General features: G+C 30.8%; 1 protein-coding gene across 3 annotated transcripts in view; it reads left to right on the top strand.

Annotated features, from left to right (window-relative positions):
- Nucleotides 1-14,495, top strand: part of LOC107454946 (uncharacterized) — a 59,689-nt gene that overhangs the window by 39,824 nt on the left and 5,370 nt on the right. For all 3 annotated transcript variants that reach the window (XM_043040942.3, XM_043040945.3, XM_043040943.3), the window contains 4 exons: nucleotides 133-384; nucleotides 1,912-2,100; nucleotides 7,836-7,979; nucleotides 10,993-13,752. In XM_043040942.3, the coding sequence (XP_042896876.2) occupies nucleotides 133-384; nucleotides 1,912-2,100; nucleotides 7,836-7,979; nucleotides 10,993-13,752 (3,345 nt within the window). The remainder of the gene's footprint in view (nucleotides 1-132; nucleotides 385-1,911; nucleotides 2,101-7,835; nucleotides 7,980-10,992; nucleotides 13,753-14,495) is intronic.

The raw sequence follows: 14,495 nt of genomic DNA, 5'->3' as shown, positions 1-14,495 counted from the left end.
GTCTGTTTTTGGGGGGTGGGCTTGTTGGTATGTTTTTAGATGCTCATAAATTTTTTTCTTTCAAGTTTGGAAGCCTATTGGAAGTTCTTTTTGTTTGGATACCCATAAATTTGTTTTCCTTAAATTTTGTAGATCAAGATTCCGCCGATTCCTATCCATACGAGGAACCGGAAGGAGTAGACAACGGAGTTCCACAACAGTCTGTAGTTCTTCCAAGTGTAATAGCAAATGAGCCGAAGAAGACCGCTATTCAACAGCCTCAGAAACCAGATAAGAAGATCAGGGTCGTTGTTGATATAACAGAAACAAAAAATGAAAACGGAGAACCTCCTTGGATTCAACTGAGCAGAAAATTATGCACGAAATTCATTGAAGAGCACATAGGTATGATAATTCACTATGATGACGTTCATTTTCCTATCAAGGAAACTTGGGAGACTTATATTAAAAAGCAGCACCTGGGCTGACTATCAAAAGTAGCTTTTAATAAATATGCTAAAAAAATATCTGTTTTTGTATTAATTTTTTTGAGAATTCAAAAAAATGTTAGATTTAAAAAAAAAATGCTTGATAATTAGAATAATTGCAGTATAGCTTATTTGCCAGTCTGAAATAAATAACATGAAGTAGTACGAAATCAAATTATGAAGTCATTTTTCTAGAAAGCTGTATTAAAAGAGAGTACCTTAATAGAGTACCTTCATAACTATAAAATATCACTTTATAATAGTCATAAAATATTAAAAATAAATGTATGAATTCTGATTATCATTTATAGTTTTATTAGAAAAAATATGATAAAAACGAAAAAAATTTAGAAGATAAATAATAAAAATTCGACATTTTTGTACTTATAACAAATAATCAGTAAAATAATTAAAAACCTGTATCTTATTTAATGGAGATGAAATTAATTTCTTTTATTTGTAGCCATTTTTTTCTTTTTAAATTTCTAAATACTATTTTAATTTTTTCGTTCAGGCTTATATATATATATATATATATATATATATATATATATATATATATATATATATATATATATATATATATATATATATATATACACATATATATACATATATATATGTACATATATATATATATATATACATATATATATATATATATATATATATATATATATATATATATATATATATATATATATATATATATATATATACACACATATATATACATATATATATATGTACATATATATATATATATATATATATATATATATATATATATATATATATATATATATATATATATATATATATATATATATATATATATATATATATATATATATATATATATATATATATATATATATACATATATATATATATATATAGATTATATACATATATATGTTTCACTGGTAAGACCTAAAATTCACAAAAGTGACTTGGCAGGCAAGTAGTCTCGTACTTTTGGTAGGTAAGTTTTCAAGTAAAATAACTAAAAATTAATAGAGTTATTAGTATATGAAGAACTTCTGTGTATTTAGGAAAACTGAAATGTTATATAACTTGATGATAAACTGTTTTGAAAATTTTGTTTTAAAAATTTGTTGAAAAATTTATTGTTTGATCATTGTTAAAGTTAATCAATAATTTTGTGTAAGAGAAATTTCTTCAATGCGATGTATCGATTTCATATTACATTCTATTAAATCTTCGAACATTAAATTTTTAATCTGAGACATTGTATCGAATGTTTAGGTATCAAATCTTTAAATTGATTCTTTAACTTGATGATCTTTAATTTGCTAAGTTTAAAAAAAGAGTTTTTTTTAAATCTACAAGTAAGCAACTACGTAAGTAAGATAAACTTTGTTTTGAATTTTGGGTTATATCAGACTTGAATCATTATAAAATATAAATATATCTTTTTTAGAATATCCTCTCGTGTCGGGTGATGTCCCCGTCCACGTTCCTCCAGATGTTCTTGAATGCAATGGTGACGTTCGAATTATTGAAAAAATTGGAAAGAAAGAAAAAAGATCAAAATCTCGAAAAGAATCCGAACCTGAATGGGTTAGTCTCAGTAAAAAATTGAGAGCAAAGTTTATTGAATCCCATATAGGTAAGTAATTTAGTTGACTAATTAATCTTCTTTTTTTCGGAGGGGGAAAACACTTTGATGATTTTACGAATGAAGTGGTTTGCATGCATAAATTTGTTACACTGTTAAAAATTTCTCGGAAAAAGTGGTTAAATAACAATTTATTTAAGTGTTATTTTACCATATTCAAACAAAACTGTCAAATAACCTTAAATATGATAGTAATCCAACTGTTGACAGTGTAAAAAACTGTTTATTACCTGCTTTCAGTTAATACGGTTAAACAAGCGGAATTTTATCGCAACAATTAGTCCCACCTAAGGAAGCCACTTAGTCCCTTGCCGTTGCGTTTATATTGTTGCCGTGAGGACTAATCCGTCAGAACTGGGGTTAGAGTCCCAGAGTTGACACTGCAATATTTCCTGCATTCCCTTCACGGTAAGAATTTCCAATGTCCAGAATTTCCCAACATGTGTCCTGCACTCTTCAATGCTAATTATGTAAAGCCTAGTTCCTATGTTCAGTTAAATTTTTTCAATGTTTTGAACCATGCTAGTTGTAAATGATTAAAAAAATATAGCTTTGTGTTCATGATTTTATAACCATACTAGTTGTAAATGATTGCATGTTCAAAAAATACAGTTTTGTGTTTATGATTTTATAACCATACTAGTAGTAAATGATTGTAATGTGCATTATTGTTAGGTTGCGGTTGAGTTGTGTTTTGTCAAATGAACTGTGGAATGTGATTTGATTAGTTTGTCTGTTTGTTTCACCTATCGTAAGACATAGAAAATACTAGATTTTTGTGTTCAGCAGATTTACGTCGCTGCTATCATCGTGAATGAGAATATTGTTTTCTGATAGTCCAGGGTCACAAATTCGGGAGTGCAGGGCATTAAAACTTTACATGTGTTGAAGGAAAAGGAGGAAATAATGTGGTGTCAACACTGAGACTCGAACCCTCGTTCCGTTGGTCATGAGATCGACCATTTAGCAGTCTTGGCCATAATATTTACCCAGCTGCGAAGAAATAGGTGTCTTCATTAGGTGGGCCTAGTTGGTGCGATAAAATGCTGGTGATTTAACCGTATTAGATGGATTATTATTTGACTGTTTTGTTTAAATATGGTAAAATAAAAATGAAATAAATTGTGATTTAACCATTTTTTCCGAGAAATTTCTAACAATGTGTATTAACATGAGTATTAATGTTATTTCACTGAATCCTACTGTTTCAATATATAAATTAATGTTGTATGGTTATGTGAGAAAAGTAACTTTTCCTGTTTTTTCTCAAAAATAATTTTAAGAATTATTTTTAATAAGGTTTTCTATCGGGCAAAAAGATGCAATATAATTATTAGAATAAGATGCATTAAAATAAATACTGCCGGAATTCAAGTGTATATCTGTGTATTCAAAATACTAACGAGTTCAGAGAAAATTTTTCAATAATACTAACACCAATCATGCTTGTTGTTCTCGGCACTATGTTCTAGAATCGTAAAATCAAATTTTTCGGGCAAAATAATGCTATAACAAATGCTGCAATTATCATTTTCTGAAAGAATAACCTACTATTCTACAGTTTCAAAGCTTTGAAATTAACTTTTGTGCAGTAAAACTATTTAAAGGAGGAAAATCTAATAATTATAAGAGAAAGAAAATTTATCTAATACTTAATAATGTTTTGGATTTGGGTTGAAAAAAACGTTAAATAATTGTGTTTTCAAATAGACGTAACTCATTGTTTAGTTAAATTAATAATATTGAAGCAAAAGTGAAATTAGCATTGTCCCTCTTACTTAAAGATGTATGATTTTTTCCGTGAAATTTGAATATGCACTTATAAACGTTATAATTTTAATATTAAGAAATAGAAATCAATTTAAAATGCAAAATAATGACATAATTGGTTGAATGAATTGCTTTTCTTTTAATTGAATATTCATTGCCACATTTCATTCAGTGCTTAAAAAATTAGAAAGATAACTTCAAATTCTTTACTTTTTTTAAAAATAAAACGTATTTTAAATCTTTGTAATATGTGCTCCAGAAATCTATTAACAAGTATGCTTTAAGATTAAAAAAAGGTTTGTTTTCTTTACAAAATGCCACACTGACCACATTGCCTCAATCATGTACTTGGTCATGTTGTTGGCCAAGAACCTTTGGCCCACAATGGCTGTTATAGGAGTGCTTTATTTATTTTTTTGATGAAATGAGCATAATGCGAAACAATATAATCTATAATGGAAATGATTGTAATCCATGGGAATGATAACGATTTTTACGAAAGCAAGTGTATTACGAATGTGGCAATTCATGTGTTTTCAATTTTTTCTATAGCTTAATTCTGAATATAATTTTTTTTTGGGAAGCAATCATGAATATTCATAGTTCTATGAAATTTTTTTTTAAGGAAAATATCAATCTTTCAGTTAGATAGATTAGTACGACTTTTGTTTGTTGCGCGAAGCGAATTTTTCCCAGGCCCATCTATTCTAAATGTGACGGTTTTCATATTTATTACCACTAGTAGTCCATTTCTTGTTTTTTTTAAAACATATTTATCGAATAAGTGACATGAATCTTCTTCGAGACATAAACTTCATCCCAAACCATGAACATAACTCACGTTCGATCTGTCCTCTAGAAATTCTTTGTGAATACCAAAGGCATGGCGTGGCTGTCCACTCAAAATAATTCCGAGAAAGCTTCTTCGTTCTGTAAATGCAATGAGAATTATGACTGTATATTTATTCTTCCATTGTTTCTACCGAAAAAGTAGAGTAAATAATAGAAAAAGGGCCGATTACCCCTTCATGTTCTGGTTCAACGATTCTTCCTGTGTTTGTTGGACTTCAGGGGCAAAATGTCATAACACTAGCGACAATGCCAATTCGTAACATTCCGGTAACTTATTTGGAATGAGTTCCATAGGATGTCCTTCTTTTTTGGATTTTGCATTCGGAAGCGATATTTATCACCTAAAGAAGTTTTTTTTTATTTATTTGAATGCATGGGTCAATCGCTTGTTGATATAATCATAGAATAAGGTAAAATTGGGTTGTTTTTTGTTTTGACGATAATTGTGGAGGTATGATATTTCGAAAGTTGGCAGTTTATTTTCACAAAGTTGTTGCAAAAAAACTATGTTTTTTAAGTTTATTTTTTTTCCCGAAACATGCATTTCTTTTTTTTAAATTTATTTTTATTTTACCTAAAAAAAACCTTCCTTTTTCACTCTGAAATCATGACTGCTATTAAAAATATGAAGGAAAAAATATAATTTTTATATTTATCTTTCTTTTTGTCAAGTGGCATTTGAAATTTTCTATGCCCGTGTCATAATTTTTTCAGAAATATGTCACATATTTCATTATAAAATAAGATTTTTTTTTTTAGAACTTAAATGTTTTTAAAATGTTCTAGTCAAAATTTTCGTAAAATGTTTAATGAAAAAATTTATAAAGTAACTAAATTTAACAAAAAATATTGAGTTAAAAATGCTAATGTTTCGCAATGCAGAAACATTTTTCAAATTTAGTATTGCTAAAAAAATCGATAGCTTATTAATTTCTGAATAATAGAGTTTCACTCGCCCATGCCACAGATCCTGGGTTCGATCCTCGAATCGGGAAAGGTTGACTCAGCCTTGCATTCCTTCAGTGGTTTGTTAAAATAAGTACCAATCATACTTGGGGACTAAGCACTGGGGGTTTCGCGTTCGGCTGACCACTCAACCGGAACATCTACTCCTGCACACCTATGATCAAGAAAACCAGGATGACATAGTAGGCCATAGCCATTCATAGGCTATGGTGCCACTGAGTTTAGTTTCTTTTTTCATTAAACATAGATAAAAAATTTAAAATGCTGAAAAAATAGTTACATTTTCAATCCCTGACTTTAACGATTGAACTTATGATGTTTAAGTCCAAGCATTTTATTGTCCCTAATTATCAATAATTTAAATAATCAAAATTATTAATATTTAAGCTGTTTTTATGAATAAAATTGAAAACTTTTTAATATATTAATCTGATCAGAAACTCAATATTTAATATTTCAAATGATATTGATCCTGAGTCAGAGAGTTTTTAAAAAAACTTACCGTTTTCAAGATTTTTTCTTTAATGCAAAAAAGTTAAAACATAATTTTAAAACTAAAAAATTATAGTTAGTTAAAAAAAAGTTTGTAAATTCAATAAATTATATTCAAGCTGAAAACTATGATTACATCCTTTACAGAGAAAAAAATTTAAGTTAAAATTAATACTATTTATAAATTAGGATATTAATTATTCTTTAATATCAGATCATTAAAGGCTTTTTGTATGAACAATTTAAATCTTTTTACGCATTCATAAATTTTATTTTTTATCTAAAAAAATGATACTGATTTAATTCTCAAATTCTGACTAAAATATTACTTTAAATTTTCAAAGGTTTTCTGAACAGTTTTTTTCCTTCTTTTAAATATTTTCTTTACTTAAGCAACTAAGCAATATCTATTTTTTAAACTTAAATGCTGGATAATTTAAAATTACTCCAATGGCATTAAATCTATATTCCATTTAAAATCAGAAATTTTGTGTTTTTTTTTCTGTATATGAGTTAAAATATTATTTTTATTTCAATTTTATTGTCAATTATATTTTTCCAGGTGAAAATAATTGACAAAAGACTCCGCTGAAGATCATTGATAAGAGATCATCTTTTACCGTATCTTGTATGGTACGAAAAAGCAATATATTGTTACCAATTATATTGCACGCTCGGTTACGATAAAGCATTACTAGATCATTTGAAAAAGGCATTGTCTTCCGCAATTGCTGTCTTTATACATTTAGAATCTTTGCAGAAATATGAATTAAAAAAATTTTAATCAGGGGATATAAATTGGAATTTGGAGATCAATCGAGAACAACTATTTATGTCCATTTTCACACAAAAATGACGATTATATTGCCATCTGTGGCGTTTTGAGAAGTGCTAAGTTTTGAAAAATAAATAACGTAAAAAATCAGTTTACTGCGAGAGTTCCGACACAATGAAGATGGACCAATGGGCCATGCTGAAGTAAAACGCGTTAACTGTCCACTCACAAATTGTTTTTTCTTCTTCTTTTTTAGAGATAGCTTTCATGGACATAAACAAACACAAACTGTTCTCCATTGAAGCTTGCTTGTTAAACCTAATCTAAATTTGGGGATCCGCAACTTAAAACGACGGGACTTAAAATATCGAAACCTGTTTGATTGATGGCGGATTTTTAAAAGTGTTTTTTACAATCAAATTTTTTATTTCCCAGTCTATTTCCTAAGACAATTCTTGAAAGTGATTGTCATCGTTTCGTTGCTTTTTTTTCGTTAAAATATTAATTTGTGACCCTTAATGTGCATATTTTTTGACAAGGATTCTTAAAACATGTGAATTTAGGAGAGGAATTATGGAACACTCTGTACACAAACACGTGGAAGCATATTTTCTGCTTAAAAATAAAACTCTATTCAATCACTTGCTTTATATTTAATAGCTGAACATATATAAAATACGAAAACATTTTACATTCGCACGATAAGCATAATCATCTTGCGGTTTAGTTTTCAGCTTTCACTCAATAAAATCTGTACCTCCAACGCGTGAAAGGATAAAACTGTAACATTAACTATATTGTAGTAATTGTTTATTAAGGTATTAAAAATTGAATGTTCAACATGAATACTAACAAAATATGGGTGTTTCAGATGACCCAGACACCATATCATTGGATAATCAGTTGAATGCGTCGGATCCTGAGGAAACTAGTTCCGAATCTTTGTCCGATTTATCGCCAGAAGTCTCTCCACTGAAGAAATTTCACAACGAACCGAAACATTACGATCCTATTTGTAAGTATTAGATAGTACTAGACATGATTAATGTAGTAATAAGAAAATTTCTCAAAATGTTTATCAGGAAAAAAAATCAAAAGCTTCAGGGAGATTTATCTGTTGTTTTTAAAATAGACAACAATCTGTACGATTTGTCACTTTCTGCTTAGGAAACTAAGTTTTAATGTCATTACATTTCAAAACTATTTCAAAAATGCCATAAGAGATGTCTTTACTGTCTGGGAAGACTAAAAAAAATGTTATCTAATGCATGTCTGACCATTCTGATTGAAATATTTGCTGTGGAGTCTATTAATTTTGTCCTCAGATTGAATGTCGCTGTCCTCGTTATTTATGTTCTCAGACTACACTTTGTAAAAATCGTTATTTTATTCTTTTTATCTTCTGTTGACCAATTTTGTAACTAAGTCTGAAGGTTAAAGAGAATAATAATCTTTTTTCTTAAGTAAAACTTAGCAAATTGCATCTGACTATCGTTTACCGGTTTCTTTTTATTAATATTTCAGATTGTAGGCCATTTTTTGTTATACGCGATAGTACAGCTCTAGCATAAGTTACAATTAATATGAAAAAGAAAATCTGATTAATGGGGATTATTTTAATTTTTTGTGCATAAAAATAGATTTCAAGAAAAAAAAAGATAACATCTGTGACTTAAGTACAGAATGTCTTATATATATTCTTTGAATCTCTAACTAGGCAGCAAGCGCCTACTCTATAGAAAATTTTAGATCATATTATTACTGTATTAAGTACCGGTATTTCGGGTGTATCATCCGCAAAATCCATTTTTACTGTAAAATATTATACCATACTTTTTACGGTGATATTTATTAAAATAGTATGATTCACGGGTTTTACAGTAATTATTACAGTAAAAATGACAGTATATCAAATTTTTAGTCCTGCAACCTATTCCGGTAAAAAGGAATTTTACGGTAAAAAGAACTGGATCCCTAAGTGCTGGTATTTTTTCCGCATTTTGACCCACAACTTTCTACAGTGTACAAATTAGGAAACACACCTTACGAAAAAAATGGGAAATATTATTTTAAAGCTTTAAAAAAGTATCTATTGAATCATTATCGATGATAATCAGAGTGAAAGTTGAAATAAAACAAAAACAAAACAATAAAACTAGCTTAGTTCTCAGATAAAAGCCGCTCGAAAAGCTGCAACTAAAGGCCTGGTTTCTTAGGACAAGAGCCTTATCTGGGCGTCAGCGTTAAGTTGATATAATTTTGACGCCATAAAAATACCTTTTTGTTAGATCAGTGTGAGCAGTCGGTCCAACACAGACATTATCTTGCATTGCGCATGCGTTAATAACGTTAACAAATATTTATTTCGAATTTGTATTGATTTTGTGATTGTCGACCAATGCTTTAAAGAACAAATGATGACTTTGTCCAAGAAAAAACACATTATAGCTTAGCTAAATGAAGAAGAAGAGGAAAAAGAAGCTATGTTTAATTTTAAAATTAAAATCTTGGCTGATTTCAATGCTCTGTTGTTGGTTGTTGTCCGCCATTGCTTCTGTTGTTAACGTTTCGTTGCAATCCAACTGCAGTTGATTTGGACGGCAGTTGTCGTTCAAGCTGAGCGTTCGATGACGTATGCTGTCAAACTCATAAATTAACCAATCAGAGGTAAACGTTTGTTTCAAGCTGACGCCGACGTTTCCTAAGAAACCAGGCCTTAAGAACTGCTTGGTAGATTTTATTTCCTGTTTGAATGCGATCACTTTATAAAATATTTCGTCAGATTTTGATTCGATTATTACTTTACCTTCACTTATATTTTAATTTAATATATTTGGGAGTCTAGAGGCGAAATGGTGAACAATATTCAATCACTTGACATATAGATAAATAATACTTCCATGTATTTTACAATTAATTCCAAATTTTATGTTTCCAATATATCATTAAAAAATTAAACAAGCGTTTTAATCCACTGCCCCTTTCAAATCTTTGTTTCATTTTTTGTGACATTTGACTTTAAAATGATAGCTCAATTACATTTTATCTGACGTCATAAATTTAACAAATGACATGTATGTGTTTGTCATTATTTTCCTTCATATGAAAGGCGAAAAAGCGCGACAGCCTTAGCAACTGAAAAGCAATAGCAGCGGAGGAACAGTGGATCATAATTTGCTTTTAATTTTTGCACCAGTTTGTATAAGAGCATTTAAAGTGAATGTAAAGTCTTGCTGAGACAGATGCTCCCAGAACAGTAGCACGATTTTAATCAACAGAAAAGGGGCGTAATGTGGACAATTATTACTTCTAATGTTTTCTATTGACGGTAAACACTATCTAGAACAAACGACTGGGAAGATAAGACATAAACGATTGATTCCTACGCACGATTGAGCATAGTCATCTTAGTTTAACTTTTTATTCGTTTTAAATGCTTTCATATGAACTGGTTTATCAGTTTTACGCAGTCTGTGGTTGAATTCTCTTTCTATATAATCGAGAATGATGGTGGAGCTGCTATTGCTTATTTCCGATACTATCGCAGCTGTTAAGACTGGTACTTTTATTTACATGGCACTAGAGCTGCGCAATAGGCTTGGAAACAGTCTGGAAAATATCCCTGGGGTGATCCAAAACCAACATACATACGTCACATCCCGTTTTACAGGGAGGACGCACTCACGCCCCATCCATTCATCCGTATATAGTAAATTTTGACCTTAACCAGATCACGATCAATCTCCGATCCAGTACCCTCAGAAGAATTGATTTATTATGGGAATTTGGAGGAGTCTTCGGCTGCTGGGAACCAAACTCAGAACCTCTCGGACATGGGCCATACGCTCTACCAGCAAGGCTATCCCGACCTATCACAGCTGTTAACTTTTCATATGGATATCTCTTTCATATTATAAGTTTTAATTTTATTAAAAAAAGCAATTAAATATTTTTATAAGTTTTTATTTATTATTTATTACCCTTATTATTAGAAATTTTTTTACTTGAACAGTCCACTGCTTTTTCAGGTAATGATTCAACGAAAGCTTGTAATGCAAATGGAAATTCTGAAAAGAGTGTTACATGCGTGCAACCCAAAGTCATATCTTATGAAGAAAAGGAATGTTGTTGGCAGTATCAAGAAATGGAGTTTGATCAAGAGTCTTCCGGTACATTTCACGAATCAGAGAGCTTAGAAGACAATCTATTAAACAGCAGCAGGAATGACGCACAGCAATTTAAATCCTGCAATGGATATATTTCTCAAAACAACTCAGCACAATTCGTTTCTGACGTGCAAGTCTATCCCAATAGTATGTCGTTTGCAGAAACAATTAATACAGAACCTTTCTATAATGCTGAATGCTACAACAACGATGTTCGCTTTCCGCCAGCTTATGTCGATAATTCTACTACTTTCTCTCACTTAAATTATCAAAAAGGTTCTGAATCAAACAAAAAGCATATCACCGTACAAATAGTGTCCCGGCCCAGTTTAAAGATTTCTGACACCAACACTAAAGAAAGTTCTCCAGATAGATTGCCAATAGATTACTCACCTTTTAGCAATGGCAATGATTTTTTTAATATTTCGACATGGGAAGAAGCTCATTATGCGTCTGATGACGCTGAATACGAAAGAAATCAAAATCCTAGCCCCCAGACTGGATTAATTAAAGGCTTCAAATCAAAATCTATGGATAATATATGCGATGATAATGATGAAAGTTTATTTGAAAAGCCTTCAGCGATGCAAAGTAAAGAAAAAACTAAAACAGGAAAAATAGGAGCATCTTTAGTAGACTTAAACTCGATTAACAAATCAGAAACATTGCCTAGTGAAATAGATCTTCGTATTCCATACGAAAATGATTTTCGTGGTTTAAAAGAAAATAAGCATACAGCAGCAAAAAATGTTACAGAAATTCCTGTTTCAGGCTGTATGTCGAATTCCGACTCTTTCAAAAAATCACAAGAGGTAATAGATAAGGTTCAAAATGCTTCCTCAACCAAAAATATGGAAAAACCTAATAACAAGTCTAAGCAGGATAAAACAGGCGACGCAAAAAAGCATTACAAGTGTAACGGTGTTATCCCAAACTCAATAAGAATGCCAGAAAAAAACGTGGTTAACGCTAAAGGAAACACTAATCCGCAGATGGCTAGTGAAAAAATATCAAATAATGCCTTTAACGGAAACATTGAGGTAAAATTGGAAAGAAAACTTAATGGCGCTGATGTAATTAATGAGTATGCTAATGTTAATGAGTATGCTAATGTTAATCCCTTGGCAGGACATAATATGAATACGATAAATGAATTTGAGAACAGCAATGAAAAATTAAATTATGCGCACTCTAATACAGCAAATGACAAAAATGAATCACCCAATTCAACAAAGGTTTCGAATGGCCATAATAGCTATGCACTTGTAAAGAAAACCGGTACTGAAAAAAGTAACTTAAATCCTAATGATGCCAATAGAAATATGAACATTATCTGTGATAAACAAGAAAATAGGGATTTCAATGAAAACTCTTCGCATTTAAAAACGAAATCAAAGAGTTTGTGTGACATTTCAAAGCAGAAAGAATATGCGAGCTCTTCAGATGAAAGTTCACTGATTCAGAACCAAAGAAAACTCAGTCAAAATAGTTTTTCTCCGAGCGCTGCTGCCAACTCAACGGGATTTTCTGCCTTAAGGTTTCAACATTTTGCTAGTGAAGCAGATATCCCGTTATGTGCAAAACTAATAAAGCAAAATGGAAAACTATCAACTTCTTCAGTATCATCTTCATCAAACAGGAATGCAAGCCCATGCTCAGAATCTTCTCATGTATACGAAGATATGTTTAAAGAAACGACATCATGCCCTTCGGACTCTGAGACATCCAGCTGGACAGTCATGAAGAATAACAGCTATTACATTAATGGACGCTCCTCGTCAATGAATGATTTAGATTATTCAGATTCATGTTCTATGTCTGTCAAATGCGATTATGCATCAAGTTGTTCGGAACATAGTACTCTACAAAGCAGGCATTCTAGTTGCACAAGTTCTAGTTTTTATGTAAATTTAAGGGATTACGATTCCCATATGTTAGAGCCCAGTCTGAAACGCCATAAAGAGCATAGTAAAAAAGTTGGTAATGGTAATTCCTCGAAACTTATGAATAGTAATCCTCCAACTCCAGAATCACTTCGCCATTTGTTCACCTCTCCTTTCAATTCCATTCCAAATCGGGGAAACAGGTTGATGAATAAGCTACCATCAGAGCCAGAGATACATTATTATTCAACCGCCGCAGTTGCCAGCACTGCTTTCAAACATGGATTTGATCCAGCGCCACCGAAGCCAAAGAAATCAGAAAGAAGTTCGTCAATAAAAATAAAAGATATAGCTCATGGCATTATTTTAACATTTAAAAAATTTCAGAATCATTCGAAGAGCTCTCACGTGTCTTCCACCCACTACGTCGATGTTAGTCACCTTGCTGAAAATGGCGTTAAACCACACTGTAAACCAAAGAAAGACCATAAGGATAAAAACGGCAAGCAGGACAGGAAAGGTTTTTGGGGCAATAAAACTGATAGCGATTCTGGTTGCCCATTATCGGCTTCTGAAATCCAAAGAGCCAAAGCTAGAAGAGCTTCGAGTGACTTGACCGGACTGAAGCCAAAATTTACAGCATTAAACCAGAATCCACTCTTCATAGATGACGAAGCTCCTTCGGAAAAGAAAAAAACTAAAAACGGCAAAAAAACCTCCAGTGCCCGAGATAAAGCAAGTAAGTTTTTTAAAAGTTAATTATTTTTAATGGCAAAACCCTTAATGTTTGTCTAGTACAGTGGTTACCAACTCTAGGTCTGAGGAGCCTTTTTTTTAATTTCCCGCTAACAAAAATATATTGTCATTTTTTTAGCTGACAATTTCCGTGAAAAATCTATATGGATTTAAAACACTTTTCTTTCGTTAAAAAAAAACCTAATGTCTTCGTTTCTGTGAACTTGAACATACCAATCAATATCTTAACAATTTGATATCTGTTGCACATTAATTATTTCATACATAGGTGCACATTAAAGTTATTGTAGCCAGAATTTTTTAATATGCAATTGAATATTTTAAAAAATCTACTTCTTATTTTAATTTGTAATTCAATACTTTTGTTTTGTACTATTTGATAAAAATCTGACAGTAATATTTCATGTTCCTTCATACTTAAAAGAGTCCTATATAAAATTTTGATAAAGTTGCGGCCCGCCATTTGACTGGTGTTTTTATTTGCGGCCCTCGGCCTCGTGTAAGTTGGAAACCCCTGGTCTAGTAGTTCCGCTGTAATTTCTTAAAAAAGGAACTAAATCGAAAAATATATCTTATTTTATACCCTTTAATAATGCGTTACTTGAGCGCCCAACCCAAAAAGTTGATTTCGTAAAAATAACTCTCATCTCTGCGTCATAATAATTTTCAATCATCCAACTCAGAAGCCAAAGTAAAGCATCAATGACAGTACTGCTCAAGTGATTC

Source organism: Parasteatoda tepidariorum, chromosome 2 (genome assembly GCF_982258835.1).
Source record: "Parasteatoda tepidariorum strain Cologne lab strain chromosome 2, Ptep-v5.0, whole genome shotgun sequence".
Lineage (NCBI taxonomy): Eukaryota > Metazoa > Arthropoda > Arachnida > Araneae > Theridiidae > Parasteatoda > Parasteatoda tepidariorum.
The sequence above is the reverse complement of the archived record's forward strand: the minus strand, read 5'-3'. Positions and strand labels throughout refer to the sequence as shown.